At 38.4% G+C, this 15,103-nt stretch overlaps 1 protein-coding gene across 4 annotated transcripts in view; it reads left to right on the forward strand.

The window, feature by feature from the left end:
- LOC150106126 (uncharacterized) overlaps window positions 1–15,103 on the forward strand; it is a 424,317-nt gene that overhangs the window by 224,539 nt on the left and 184,675 nt on the right. For all 4 annotated transcript variants that reach the window (XM_090393871.1, XM_090393872.1, XM_090393873.1 and 1 more), the window contains one exon: window positions 14,564–14,719. In XM_090393871.1, the coding sequence (XP_090249997.1) occupies window positions 14,564–14,719 (156 nt within the window). The remainder of the gene's footprint in view (window positions 1–14,563; window positions 14,720–15,103) is intronic.

Consider the following 15,103-nt stretch of genomic DNA (forward strand, 5'->3'; position numbering starts at 1 on the left):
GCACTTGGTCAAGTCCCTAAAGAGTGGAAGGAGGGCAAGATTGTGCCACTTCATAAAGGAGGTGATCGAACTCAAGCATCAAACTATAGGCCTATCTGTGTGTCGGGTGTTGTGGTTAAGTTGTTGGAGAAGCTTGTGAGAACTAGAATCCAGAGTTGGGTTGACAACAATGGTATAATCTTTGATGGACAGCATGGATTTGCTAAAGGGAGGTCGTGTTTTAGTAATCTACTTACTTATTACAATAAAGTGACTGCTTCCTTGGACAGAGGAGAAGGATACACAGTAATATACTTGGATTTCGCAAAAGCTTTTGATAGAGTGCCTCATGATAAGTTGACAGTCAAACTAGAGCAGATGGGGTTGGATTTTAGATTAGTGCATTGGATTGGAGACTGGCTATCTGATAGGTATCAACAAGTTGTGTATGGGGGTGCAATATCCAGGAAAAGGAAAGTCACTAGTGGAGTGCCTCAGGGATCTGTTTTAGGGCCATTACTGTTTAACTTGTATATTAATGATATTGGCAAAGATTTGGATGGAGATATTCAGTTGTTTGCAGATGATGCAAAGTTGGGACGAACCATAAAGAGTAGTGAAGATGTTGTGGCCTTGCAAGAAGACTTGAATAAATTGAGTGATTGGGCAAGCAAATGGGGGTGTGAGTTCAATGTTGCAAAATGTAAGGTTTTAAAATTTGGAAAACAAAGATGGGATGCAGAATTTATGCTTGGTAAGAATATATTGTTGGAAGTAGAGGAAATAAGAGATCTGGGAGTGATAGTGGATAAGGATCTAAAATTTAGGGGTCACATCGCCAAAATTGTGAAGACAACACAAAGACTTCTGGGAATGATGAGGAGGACACTGACGTGTAGAAGTAGGGAGATTCTTGTTCCATTGTATAAGGCTTTGATTAGGCCACACATGGACTATTGTGCCCAGATTTGGTCACCTGGTTTTCAGAAGGATGAAGAGATGTTGGAAAGGGTCCAAAGGCGACTGACTAAGGTAGTTTCTGACCTCTGGAATGTCGAGTATGAGGAAAGATTGAAAAGATGTAATTTGCAGAGACTAGTGGAGAGAAGGAAGAGGGGAGATATGATAGAGACCTACAAGTTGGTAAGGGGTTGCTATAGGATCAATGGTGGAGAAGTTCTACAGCGAATAGTGGGAGATCAGGGGAGAACCAGAGGTCATCCCTGGAAACTGTATAAAGAGGGTGTGAGTAGGGGAGTGAGAGGCAGGTTTTTTTCGTGCAGAGTTGTGAATGATTGGAATGCTTTGCCTGAGAGTGTGGTGTCTGCAAGGAGTTTGAATGTGTTTAAGACCCGGTATGATGAGATGTGCGTGAGATAAAAGGACCTACTAGATGAGTATTTGACTCCATGAGGTCTTGTTTAATAATAATAATAATAATAATAATAATCACCTGCCTTATATTTCCACATATATCCGTTTTTTGGCAGTAATCTTTTCTTGTTTAACCACTTCCAAAAACAAGTACCTCATGATCACTCTCACCAACTGGTGGTACTGTTAATACCCCATTAACAACTACATCTTGTGAAGTTATCACCAAATCTAAAATATTAAAGCCTGTAGTTTCTTCAGTCATATACTGCTTAATATATTTATCTCTCAGAAATTCAACAAACTCACTCTCTTTGGTCCCGTACACTATCTCTTCCTTCTATTGTATATTCCTGTAATTAAAGTCTTAAATCAGGATCATCTTATTTTTATATGCCCAACCAATTTGCCTAAACGAATCACATTCGGTATTCTCTACATTCCCTGGGCTATAACAGCATCCTATCAGATATACTAGCATGTTAATTTCAACTTCATACGACATAGATTCAAAATCTGTGCATGTATTATCAACTTTGACACTTTGTAGCTACAATTCCCTTCCTTTATTTCCGATCATATCTCTCCATACTCAGAATCTGAGATATTATTTTGAATTATTATTATTATTCAGGCCTCCATGGAGTCAAAAGACTCTTTGTTGGAGGTCCTTTCTAAGAAACACAAGTCTAGCAAGACTCATCGAGGGAGGTCCCTCCTAGGAAACACAAAGTCTATTATTATTATTATTATTATTATTACGGGCAACACCAAGGAGTCGACAGACTCATCAAGGGAGGCCCTAACATCATGTCAAGATCAACTATTCATCTTTCACACAGTATCTATCATACCTCGCCTTAAACTCATTCACGGTCATAGCACCCACAACAGACTCTGGCAGCTTATTCCACTCATTTACCACTCTCCAAGTAAAGAACCTAGCTCTAACACCCCTGTTAACCACATTTTTGCCCAGCTTCCATATATGGCCCCTAGTCCTCCCACCACCTTCTATTCTCAAAAATATCTTCTGGATTAATCTTATAGAAACCCTTCAGTAACTTGCATGTCTCAATCATATCACCCCTCCGCCTATCAATCAATTTTTGCAATCCACAAATCTTCAATCTATTCTCATAAGGTTCATTCCACAGACCTGCCACCATCTTGGTCACTTGTCTCTGGATCCTCTCCAAGTCTATCATACCATTCCTTAAATGCATTGACCGTTCTTGCTCTCACCACTATATCAGGCAATGCATTCCATGGTTCAACCACTCTCCATGCAAAGAAACCACTCCTCACCCTCTTTCTCACAGTTTCCTTCGTAACTTCCGGAGATGACCCCTTGTCATGATCCCTTCCCACTGTTCAACCAAGTGAAAGAACTCCCTAGTGTCAACCTTGTAACCACCTCTCAACAGTTTAAAAGTCTCAATCATATCACCTCTCCTTCTTCTATCCACCAAACTCTGCAGTCCACATTCCCTCAGCTGATCCTCATAACTAACATTGTACAGTCCTGACACCATCTTTGTTATCTGGAGTTGTACCCTTTCAACGGTTAATTTATCCCCTTCAAATCCTGGGGACCTGATCTGAGAACAATAGTCTAAGTGTAGTCTGATCAGAGTCTTATACAACAGAATGATAACCCTCTTATCTCTGCAGGGCAGTGTCCTTCTCATTATTGCAGCAATCCTCTGTGTTACCTTCACCACCTTTGCAATATGTCCCCTAAACTTCAGGTTTCTATCAACCATCAACCCCAGATCTCTTGTCTCCCCTACTTCCTCCAGTTTAACTCCTCCCATAGAGTATGCAGCATCCCAACGATGTTTCCCAAACCTCAAGACCTTACATTTTGCTGCATTAAACTGAAACCCCATTCATTTGCCCATCTATCTAGCTTATTCAAATCCTCTTGCAGGGCTACCACATTGCACTATTACTAATAATCCTTCCCAGCTTCGCATCATCTGCAAACAACTGAATATCCCCTTGCAATCCACCTAACAATGTCATTGATATAAAGGTTAAACAAAATAGGTCCCAGTACTGAGCCCTGTATGACCCTACTTGTAACCCTCTGCTTCCTTGAAACTGCCCCACCATACACAACTTTCTGATACCTATTGGACAGCCAATCCTGAATCCAGTTGACCAATCTGACATCCAATCCCATGTGCTGCAACGTAAATATCAGCTTATCATGTGGCACTCTGTCAAATGCCTTCGCTAAGTCTTAGAAAATTGCAGTATATGCCTTTCCCTCATCTAATGCCCTTTTAACTTTATCATAAAAGGCTAGCATATTTCTAAAACAAGAGAGCCCCTTCACAAATCCATGTTGACTCGCACAGATAACATTACCCTCATCTGCCCAATGCTGTATACGGTCCCTCACTATTTTCTCTAAGATCTTACTAACTACTGATGGCAAATATCAGAATGCAATATGGTATTATAAATGTAGAAATCATTAATAATTTTAATTAATGTTATTGAGCTTATTTGTTATTAAATAGTTTTAATGGTGGCTTGATTTTTTTGAAGTTTTTCTTATGTTTTAATGAAAATTTAACTTGCTTATAATAATTCAAGTTGCAGTTGTTTATTCACAGTAATTATTAGTTGAATAGAAAAGCTTATCTTCTTCTTCTTCTTCCTATCATGGAATATAGGCCATGTGGCCTGTTCCAGTCTCATGCCATCTCTTTCTTGGTCTTCCGATTGTTCTTTTTCCACTTATTTTGTATCTGTATAATATTTTTGGTAGTCTGCTGTTGTCCATTCGATTTAAATGTTCTAGCTATTTTTGTTTATACTGTCTTATGTAGTAATTAATTGGTTTGATTTTTAGGGATTGTAAGATTTCTTCATTTGTTTTGTGGTCCCACTTGGTATATCCAGCTGTTTTTCTGAGGAACTTCATTTCTGCTGTTTGAATTCGTTTTTCATCTTTCCTTTTCATGGTCCATGTTTCGCTTCCGTATAGTAGAGTTGGTTTTGACAAGACATTATATAGTCTGATTCTAGTGTGTTTTTGTACCAAGGATGGCTTAAATATACTATTTATTATGCCATTTACTTTGACAAAGTTTGATATTTTAGTGTCTATGTCTTTTTCTTCTTCATATGATAGATCACATCCCAAGTATCTGAAAGTGTTTATTTGTTCTAGTATTTTATTATCTATCACTATTTTACTTCTTATTGGGTTTTCTCCTTTGAATGCCATTATTTTTGTTTTTTCTTTGGATATTGTCATATTATATTGCTTTGAGATATCATTTAATGATTTTAATGATCTTTGTAAGTCATCTTCTGATGTAGCTAATACTATTTGATCTTATGATTCTTCAAAATTTTCTGAAATCAGAATATAATGAAAATGGCTAGTTTTATTTCTAATTGTAACTGCTGTGAAGTGAAACTGAAACTAACACGAACAGTTTCTCTGTGGTATATGCTGTTTTTTTCCTTTTCTAACTTCTCTTAAATTTCACGGAGAAACCATATTTGAATCATAAATCCTAAACTAAAAACTTATTTATTTACCTGCTGAAAGGCAACTAAGTAAATAAGTTTTTAGTAAATTTAGTTATTGGAAATGAAAAATGAAATGCCAGAGATCAGAAGAAAGAGATGAAGGGAAAAATCAGGAGAGTGGTACTGAACAGACAGAAGTGCTTGGCAGTGTAAACATCAGTAGTGTGAGAGAGGAAGAAAGAACAGGAATACAAAAGGAACAGTGAAACAGGATGAGCTCGGGTGGAGACAGGAAGACATGGCATAGGGAGAGTGAATGTTGAAAGTGGTATTGAATGTGTGTATGAAGATGGAGTATATTGTGATGCGGGTGGAGAAGTTCAGACTGAGTGGTGTAGTAGGGAAATCGCAACCAACATATGGCTTGGATAGGACTGGCTATAGACCTAAAAATGAACTGCTGTGTTTGTGTACAAATGCTAGAAGTATCAGAAATAAATGGGATGAAATGACTGAGTTTATTCGCTCCCAAATTTGGGAATAAAGAAAATGAATTTCTTGAGTTCTTGAGAAATAACTATCTCAGGCAGCACATAAAGAAGGGCACGCTGGGATCAAGAGTTCTAGATCTCATCATTTCATCAGAGGATTTTCAAATTGGAATAAGTGAAAATGGTTGAATGAAGATGATATCGTAACATGAATAGAAATGGAAGGGTACAGTATTTTTCACGAGGATAGAGGGGCAAGAATGAAGGGGAAAGTGCTGCTAATGATTGCAGGTGAATTAAGTCCACATAAGGGAAAAAATGAAAGGGGGAAATAGTGGCAATGGTTATGAGTGGAAATTGAGAGGAAGACGTATTTAGTTGAATGTTGCTATAGGCCCAGGTGGTGATGAAGAAATGTATAAACAACTCAGATTAGTGAACAAATGAAGGGTAATTATTATGGGTGATTTTAATTATGGTGGTATAGATGGGATGAAGAGATAGCATTTGGGAATAAAGAAAATGAATTTCTTGAGAGATAACTATCTCAGGCAGCACATAAAGAAGGGCATGCAGGGATCAACAGTTCTAGATCTCATCATTTCATCAGAGGATGTAATTGTTAGAGGGGTTTCAAATTTTCCTTCAGTTGGTGAAAGTGATCATTGTTATAGTTATTATTGTTACATGACAACTCCAGGGAGTCCAAAGACTCATCGATGGAGGGCACCTACTCTACAACTATCTGTCTCCACTAACTACAACGAACCACCATCTACACCAGTGGTTCTCAAACTGGGTGTGCCGCAGCACCCTAGGGTGTTGCAAGTATGCTACAAGGGTGGCGCAAAATTTTGAATCATTTATTTGAAAAAAACAAAATATTCAATTGCCACAAATAACTAAATCAAAAACAAAAAAATTATATATTTTGATTTTAATGGATGAAGCGTATATAAAAATTATAATTTTTTGTATCACTCATATATTATATCCTGGGATTTCATTAGATCACCACGTCGTAGTAACTAGATATGTGACAGCACATAAATACTGGGGGAAAATGAACTAATGAATGGTTAGTTGTCCTGCTGTCTATTTTAATATTTCTCTGTTCAGTGTGACAAGTATTATACATGATCATTTCCCCTAAACAAAAATCATGAGTCTTTTGTCATCAGTGAACAAAGTACGATATTAAAGTCGTTAAATTCAGTGAGTAGAGGTTTTTCTTATTGTTATATATTCCAACTGTAACAAAAAAATAGAAAAAATCGACCATTATTTTCCAGACATTTCAGTCAATTTATACGATTGGATTCGAAATCCATTTGTAGAGTCAACATCAGCAATGAGTGAGTTAAGTCTTATAGAAGCCGAAGAATTAATTGATATAAGTAACGATCGTACGTTGAGATTGAAGCATTCAGAAATGTGTCTGAATTCATTTTGGATAACAACTATGAAGGAGTACCCCAATATAGGATTCAAAGCACTTAACATTTTATTGCAATTTTCTACATCTTATTTGTGTGAACTGAGTTTTTCTGCACTTGTAAATATTAAAACAAAGAAGAGAGAAAGACTAAAGGCCCTTGAAAATGAGATGAGAATATGTCTCTCAAAAACAAGGCCTAATATCAAAGAAATATGCAAACAACACCAGGCACATATTTCACATTAAGTTCATATTTTATTATCTGAACCTTTATAATAGCTTTTGTTTTGTATGTTTTGGGGTTGTTTGAAAATAAACCAATTTAGTTTAAATAAAATCTGTTTTCTTTTAAACACGCTTTCCTTCATATCTTTAGTATCTGTAATATCAATTTATTTATGGGTTATATATGCGAATCTTTCAGAATCAATTAATCGGCACTTTACTCTCTATAAAAAGCAAATAATACTAGGGGTGCCATGAAATTTATTTATTGATTTTAGTGTGCTGCCAGACAAAAAAGTTTGAGAACCACTGATCTACACCAATGCCATCTACTGCCAAACACCACCACTAGTATTTTCACAGACAATCACAAACATCCATGCCCATGGTGTGATTCGAACCCACAGGCTCTTGACTGGAAAGTGGACACGCTAACTACTCTGCCAGCCATGCTGGCAATCATGAAGTAATCACCTGTGTTGTGGCTAGTCATATGCAGACTTTTGTGAGGAAAGGATATATGTGGAATTATAAGGCTGGTGATTATGACAAGTCTAGCAGACAGCTAAGCTTGTCATAATCTGCTCATTCCATGTTATGGCTCTGCTAAGCAGAGTTATAGCATGAAACGAGGAATTAAGTGGTAAGGAAATAAATTCTGTACGGGAACTGACAAAGAAATACATAACAGCATCAATGTATACGAATGTATTCCGAAGGCCAAAAGGCTGAATAAGGTAGGTGTAAAATGGGTGAATATGGAGCTTAAGGATGAAATCTGGAAAAAGAAAGTACTATGAAGGAAGTACAAGATGAATAATGATAATAATCAGTCACATGAAGAGTATAAAGAGCAAGCCAGGATAGTGACTCAGTTAGTAAGCAAAACAAAAGTATAATATGAGCAGAAATTGGAAAATCAGGGAAAGAAAAACCGTAGAGAGTTTTTTAGATATGTGGCAGGAAGAAGGAAGAATGAACATGGTAAGATAAAGACAAGGGATGAAAGTGGTAGAATGGTAACTACTGCAGAAGACATTGTTGAGGTATTCAGTGATCAATTTATAAGGTTGTTTCATCCTGATCAGGGTGGTATCATAAGGAAATTAAGTGTAGAGGACATAGGATGGAATGGCTTAATTGTGAGTGAGCAGGAGGTATTTGAAGAAATAAATAATGTTGATGTCAATAAGGCAATAGATTTTTGATGACATATCACCATGCATCTTAAGGGAATGTTCCAGGGATTTGGCATGCCTGTTTAATAGGAGTCTTATAACAACACAGGTTTCAAGAGAGTTGAAGAAGAGTAAAATTGTTTCACTGCATAAAGGTGGTGATAAGGCTATAGCTTCAAATTATAGGCCAATCTTTGTATCTGGAGTTGTGAAGTACTGGAGAGATTGGTGAGAAGTAGGATACAGAAATGGTTTGATAACAACAGTATCCTATGTTGTTATCAGCAAGGGTTTGTGTTTTATAACTTACTTATGTACTATACTGGATTTTGCAAAAGCTTTTGATAGACGGCCTCACACGACAAGCTGTTACATAAAATGAAAGAGATGGTATTAGATAACAGACTTCTGAGTTGGATTAGTGACTGGCTGTCAGATAGGTAACAGAAAGTTGTAGATGGGGTGCAGTATCTCAAAAGAGAAAGGTCACAAGTGGTGTGCTGTAGGTGTCAGTGTTGGGACCATTGTAGTTCAGTTTGTATACTAATGATATTGGGAAGGATTTAACTAGTGATATGCAGCTGTTTGCAGATGATGCAAAATTGAAGAGAGCAATGCAGAGTCAAGCAGATATTATGGTGTTATAGGAGGACTTGAATAGATTGCATGAATGGGCAACGTTACAAAGTGTCAGGTTTTGAAATTTGGTAAGCAGCAATGGGATGCAAAGTATACACTTGGTAGGGAAACTTCAAAGGAGGTAGAGAAGATGAAAGATCTAGGAGTGCTGGTTGATGAGGACCTGAAATTCAGGGGTCACATTGCACAAGGAGTGAAGACACCACATCGGATAATGGCAATGATGCAGAGGACCCTGATATGCAGAAACGAAGAGGTTTTGTTTGCTATGTATAAGGCCTAGATCAGATCTCATATCATTTAGTGTGCACTAGATTTTCATGGTGAAAATCTAGTGCACAATATCAAGGGTCCAGAGAAGATTCACAGAGGTGGTGGTCAGTGGTCTTTGGAATGTGCAGTATGAGGATAGATTGAGAGAATGTATGTTATAAAGCGTCGTGAATAGGAAAAGAAGAGGGGGGGGATATGATTGAGACATATAAGATAGTCAGGGGTGGTTATCAGGTTGAGATGGAAGAGATTTGTCATTGAATTGCAGAGGGAGGGGTAGAACAAGATGCTATTGTTGGAAACTGTATGAAGAAGGTATGAGCAGAGGAGTGATGAGCAGGTTCTTTGCATGGAGAGTGGTGGCAAGTGTAATACATTGCCTGAGTGTGTTGTGAATTTAGACATATTGTATCAGTTTAAGGCATGTTTGGATGAGCATTGTGTGTGCAATACTGTGTACTTCCCACAATGAATCTCTAACTCCATGGAGGTCATATGATAATAATAATAATTATTATTATTACTGTGATAGGAGAGAATGAGAAAATAATAGTTGATAGTGTGGAAGGTGTGAGTGAGTGTGAAAGTTTAGGAGATGGTTTTCTTTGGGAGAGTGAATTTAGATTAAGAGTGACTCAATTGCAGAGGGAGATAGATGCGTTGAAAGAGGAGGTGGAATGTCTTGTGAATGAGAGCAGAAGTATGAAAGATAAGATTAGGAGAATGGAAGAGATAAATGCAAGGAGAATCAGAGTAGGAGAGAGAGAGAATTTAGGGAGTATGAGTGAGATGTATGGGGGTGCTAGAAGAGGATACAATGGAAACAGTAGAAGAGAGGGAATGAGAGAGAGGTATGGGAATGCTAGCAGACGAGAGGATGAAAACAGTAGGAGAGACAGAATGAGAGAGAGATATGGAAGTGCTAGAAGAGGAGAGAATGGAAACGGTAGGAGAGATGGAATGAGAGAGAGGTATGGGAATGCTAGAAGACGAGAGGATGGAACCAGTAGTAGGAGAGACAGAACGAGAGAGGGATATGGAAGTGCTAGAAGTGGAGAAAATGGAAACAGTAGGAGAGAGGGAATGAGAGAGATGTATGGGAGTGCTAGAAGAGGAGAGAATGGAAACAGTAGAAAAGAGAGGTATGGGAATGAAAGAAGAGGAGAGAATGGAAACAATAGGAGCGAGAGAATGGTAAGAGGTATAATGTATGGCGACTCAATGATCCGCGGTGTTCAAGATAGGATGCGTGAGGAGTGTTTGCCAGGAGGAACAATAGAAAGGGTGGCTATGGCAATTAAGAGAGGTGAAAGGGTGGATGAGATGATTGTGATGATAGGAACGAATGACTTGAGTGATAATGTAAGTCGGGCAGCGAGAGATATGAGATTTTTGCTTGAGACTGTACGGAAGAAGACAGAGAGAGGAAAAATAGTGTGCATGTTGCCTAGGTATGATAATGATGAGCTGAGCAGAAGAGCGGTGATATTGAATGGCATAATAGCGAGAATGTGTGACAAGAGAGGACTGGTATATGTGGATGCTTGGAGTGCGTTTGAGGAGAGAGAGGAATTGTATGCGAGAGACTGTTTACATTTGAATGAGGAAGGACATAGGCATCTGGAGAGATTGCTGTTCTGAACAAGTCAGTGTGTCCCAAGGAGGATGATAGCAGGGGTGGCCTCTTGTGGGAATGGATACTTGGGAGAAGGGAGACAATGTCAGGTAACACTGAGCCCAGTGGAGTCTAGAAGGGATAATGCTGGGTATAGAAACAATGGCATTTATATGCTTTATACTAATGCCAGGAGTATCCGGAATAAGGGAGAGGAATTGGTGGCGCAGATAGCATCAGCCTGGCCAAAAATTATTGCGATCACTGAGACGTGGTTGACAGAAGGGGATATAACAACAGGAATAGAAGTCACTGGGTATAGCATTTTTCTTCAGGATAGGAGGGGAACGCATGGTGGTGGGGTACTGCTTATGATAAGTGATGACCTATGTCCTCTAAGAGTGGAGAATTTGGAAGGAAGTGAGACAAATGATTTTGAGAGCGTATGGTGTGAGGTAGAGCTAGGCAAGACAGGATATTTAGTGGGGTGTTGCTACAGACCCAGGAGCACAGAGGATGGGGACCAGGAGATGTTTAGACAGCTAAGTTTGGCAAGTGCAAGAAGAATGATTGTTATGGGAGATTTTAACTTCAGTAGTATAAATTGGAGAGAGGAAGATGCATGTAGCAATAGGGGAATGGAATTTCTAGAATTGTTGAGGGTCAAATGTCTTAGACAACATGTAACAGAGGGAACAAGAGGTTCAAAAGTTTTGGATGTGGTTATAGCATCAGAAGAGTTGATAATAACTGAGATGACATCTCTCCCACCAGTTGGAGAGAGTGACCATATGGTGTTGACTTGGAAAATGAATAGACATGCAGGAGTATCAAAGAGACGGGAACTTATGTGGAATTATAAGGCAGGTGATTATAATAGTCTTAGACGTCAACTTCGGGAAGTTTCATGGAGGGAGGAATTGGATGGCCGGGATATCACTAGTGCGTGGGAAATTGTGAAAGAATATTTGTTATCAGCAATGGTAAGTTGTATACCACGAGTGAAGAAGAGGACGCAATTTGGAGTAAAGTGGATGACAAACAATATTAAACAGGAATTGCATGCGAAAAAGAGGCTATAGAAGAGATATAAGGAGACAGGGGAAGAGATGCATGAGGAATATAAGACACAGGCCAGAAGAGTGACTAGTGTGGTAAGGAAAGCGAAACTGGAATATGAGAGGAGATTGGCCCTAAGATCCAAAGAAAATCCTAGGGAATTTTTTAGCTATGTGGCCAGTAGGAGGAGAAATGGCTGTGGAAGAATGATATTGTGGGATAAAAATGGGAATAGAGTGACTGATACAGAGGACATAGTGGAATTGTTCAATGACACTTTATTGGAGTATTTCATCCTAGAGGAGTCAGTTTTAATGCTAGAGGGATAGGACTGGTTCGAGGTCTGGAGGTACAGGAAGAGAGTGTGTTTCAGATACTGAGTACTCTGGATGTCAATAAAGCTGTGGGACTGGATAGTATTTCACATAGTTTTGAGATAGTTTTGAGAGAATGTGCTAGGGAATTGACAGTGCCTTTAACGTGTCTTTTCAATGAAAGTCTGGCTTTGGCAAAGGTGCCTAGGGAATGGAAGGAAGGTAAGATAGTGCCATTACATTAGGGTGGTAACAGACTGGAAGTGTCTAATTATAGGCCAGTCTGTGTGTCATCAGTAGTTGTTAAGATCTTGGAGAAAGTAGTGAGGGACCGTATACAGCATTGGGCAGATGAGGGTAATGTTATCTGTGAGAATCAACATGGATTTGTGAAAGGACGCTCTTGTTTTAGCAATATGCTAGCCTTTTATAATAAAGTTACAAGAACATTAGACGAGGGAAAGGCATATACTGCAATTTTCTTAGACTTGGCAAAGGCATTTGACAGGGTGCCACATGATAAGCTGATATTTAAGTTGCAGCACATGGGTCTGGATGTCAGATTGGTCAACTGGATTCAGGATTGGCTGTCTGATAGGTATCAGAGAGTTGTGTATGGTGTAGCAGTTTCAAGGAGGCAGAGGGTTACAAGTGGGGTCCCACAGGGCTCAGTACTAGGACCTATATTGTTTAACCTTTATATCAATGACATAGCCAGTGGATTGCAGGGGGATATTCAGTTGTTTGCGGATGATGCGAAGCTGGGAAGGATTATTAGTAATAGTGCAATGTGGTAGCCCTGCAAGAGGATTTAAATAAGCTAGATAGATGGGCAAATGAATGGGGGTTTCAGTTTAATGCAGCAAAATGTAAGGTCTTGAGGTTTGGGAAACATCGATGGGATGCTGCATACTCTATGGGAGGAGTTATACTGGAGGAAGTAGGGGAGACAAGAGATCTGTGGTTGATAATTGATAGAAACCTGAAGTTTAGGGGATATATTGCAAAGGTGGTGAAGGTATCACAGAGGATTGCTGCTATTATGAGAAGGACACTGACCTGCAGAGATAAGAGGGTTATCATTCCGTTGTATAAGTCTCTGATCAGACCACACTTGGACTATTGTTCTCAGATTTGGTCCCCAGGATTTGAAGGGGATAAATTAACTGTGGAAAGGATACAAAGACGGATGACAAAGATGGTTTCAGGCCTGTACAAGGATAGTTATGAGGATCGGCTGAGAGAATGTGGACTGCAGAGTTTGGTGGATAGAAGAAGGAGAGGTGATATGATTGAGACTTTTAAACTGTTGAGAGATGGTTACAGGGTTGACACTGAGGAGTTCTTTTGCTTGGTTAAACAGCGGGAAGGAGTGATGACAAGAGGCCATCCCTGGAAGTTACGAAAGGAAACTGTGAGCAAGAGGGTAAGGAGTGGTTTCTTTGTGTGGAGGGTGATTGAGCCGTGGAATGCATTGCCTGATGGAGTGGTGGGAGCGAGAACGGTCAGTGAGTTTAAAGAGTGGTATGATAGACTTTATGTTTCTCAGGGGAAATTTTTTCAGGGGAAAGATTTCTAAGACTTTATGTCTTAGGAAGGACCTCCCTCGAAGAGTCTTTTGACTCCTTGGAGGCCTGAATAATAATAATAATAATAATAATATGACTAATTGAAGAGAAGAATATTACAGGAACTAAATAGTGTCCTTCACTTATGTGGGCCTTGTAATATGTTGCAAAACCTACTAAGGCTGAGGTATCATGTTTCACACTGGCTTGTGTATCTGGAATTGTATTTAAGATGTTGGAGAGGTTAATGAGGAAGAGCCTATCACTCCATTCCCAGACTGGGTTGCTAGGCAGGAATCTCTTTGGAGTCAGCATTGGTTTTTTAGGGGGATATGCATTAGCAAAAAATTATCAGTATATTACAACAGGAGGGCAGTTGTTTTCGACTAAGGATATTGTTCTTTATTTTTAATGTGAATTCCACTCATGACAGTTTATAAGCTCACAATGCACTACTAGATGCTCTATCAACTATCAGTTGGATGATTCAGAATGCCTTCTGTAGTTTTATTTAGCTCATTAAATTCTCATCTTTAACATATGATGTTAATTTATATTCAAGCACATTCTTATCTTTTAACCTTGCTGTTAGTCCTATTATTCTTTAATCTCCAGAAATAAACTTTTATGATTAATATAAGCTCACAATGCACTACTAGATGCTCTATCAACTATCAGTTGGACGATTCAGAGTGCCTTCTGTAGTTTTATTTAGCTCAATAAATTCTCATCTTTAACATATGATGTTAATTTATATTCATGCACATTCTTATCTTTTAACCTTGCTGTTACTCCTATTATTCTTTAATCTCCAGAAATAAACTTTTATGATTAATACTGTTGGCTTCTTTTATCATATTCATTCTTTGTCACTAGTATATTCCTAACATTACTTTCATATTTAACTTCTTATAGAAACATGAAGAAGCCTGTGACTTTGCACCTGTGACTTGTCCCTACTGTAACATTCAAAGGATTCGTAGAAACCTGGATGGACATGTATTAGAATGTTTATTAAAACCAGTGAAATGTTCTCATTGTCAATGTGAATTTCAGAGACAAGACATTTCAGTAAGTTGTTATGAATGTTAAGTATCCAGACTAAAGAAGTAAACACTTATATAATAAATTTAGTTTAATCCTTTATCCAAGTGTGAGCAAACAAAGTTTGCACCTGAAAATTAATGCTTAATGGCCCTTCTCTTATTGCATAACATTATACATATCCACAAGGAGATGTGTTTTGCATTATGGGAGATACTAAGATAGGAGTGATGTTAGCTTGGTCCACCTTTGCTACGAGTTGCCTGGTGTTGTACTACCTTACCCCAGTCCTGAAGATATTTTCAGGCGCAAATGTTTGCTCACACTTGGATAAAGGATTAAACTAAATTTATTATAGTCTAACCAAGTGAAAAATAAACTTTAAACACTTATATATAGGATGATAATATA

The sequence above is a fragment of the Typopeltis vanoorti genome, chromosome 6 (assembly GCF_054136105.1).
Source record: "Typopeltis vanoorti isolate ZY-2024b chromosome 6, IOZ_Tvanoo_1.0, whole genome shotgun sequence".
NCBI lineage: Eukaryota > Metazoa > Arthropoda > Arachnida > Uropygi > Thelyphonidae > Typopeltis > Typopeltis vanoorti.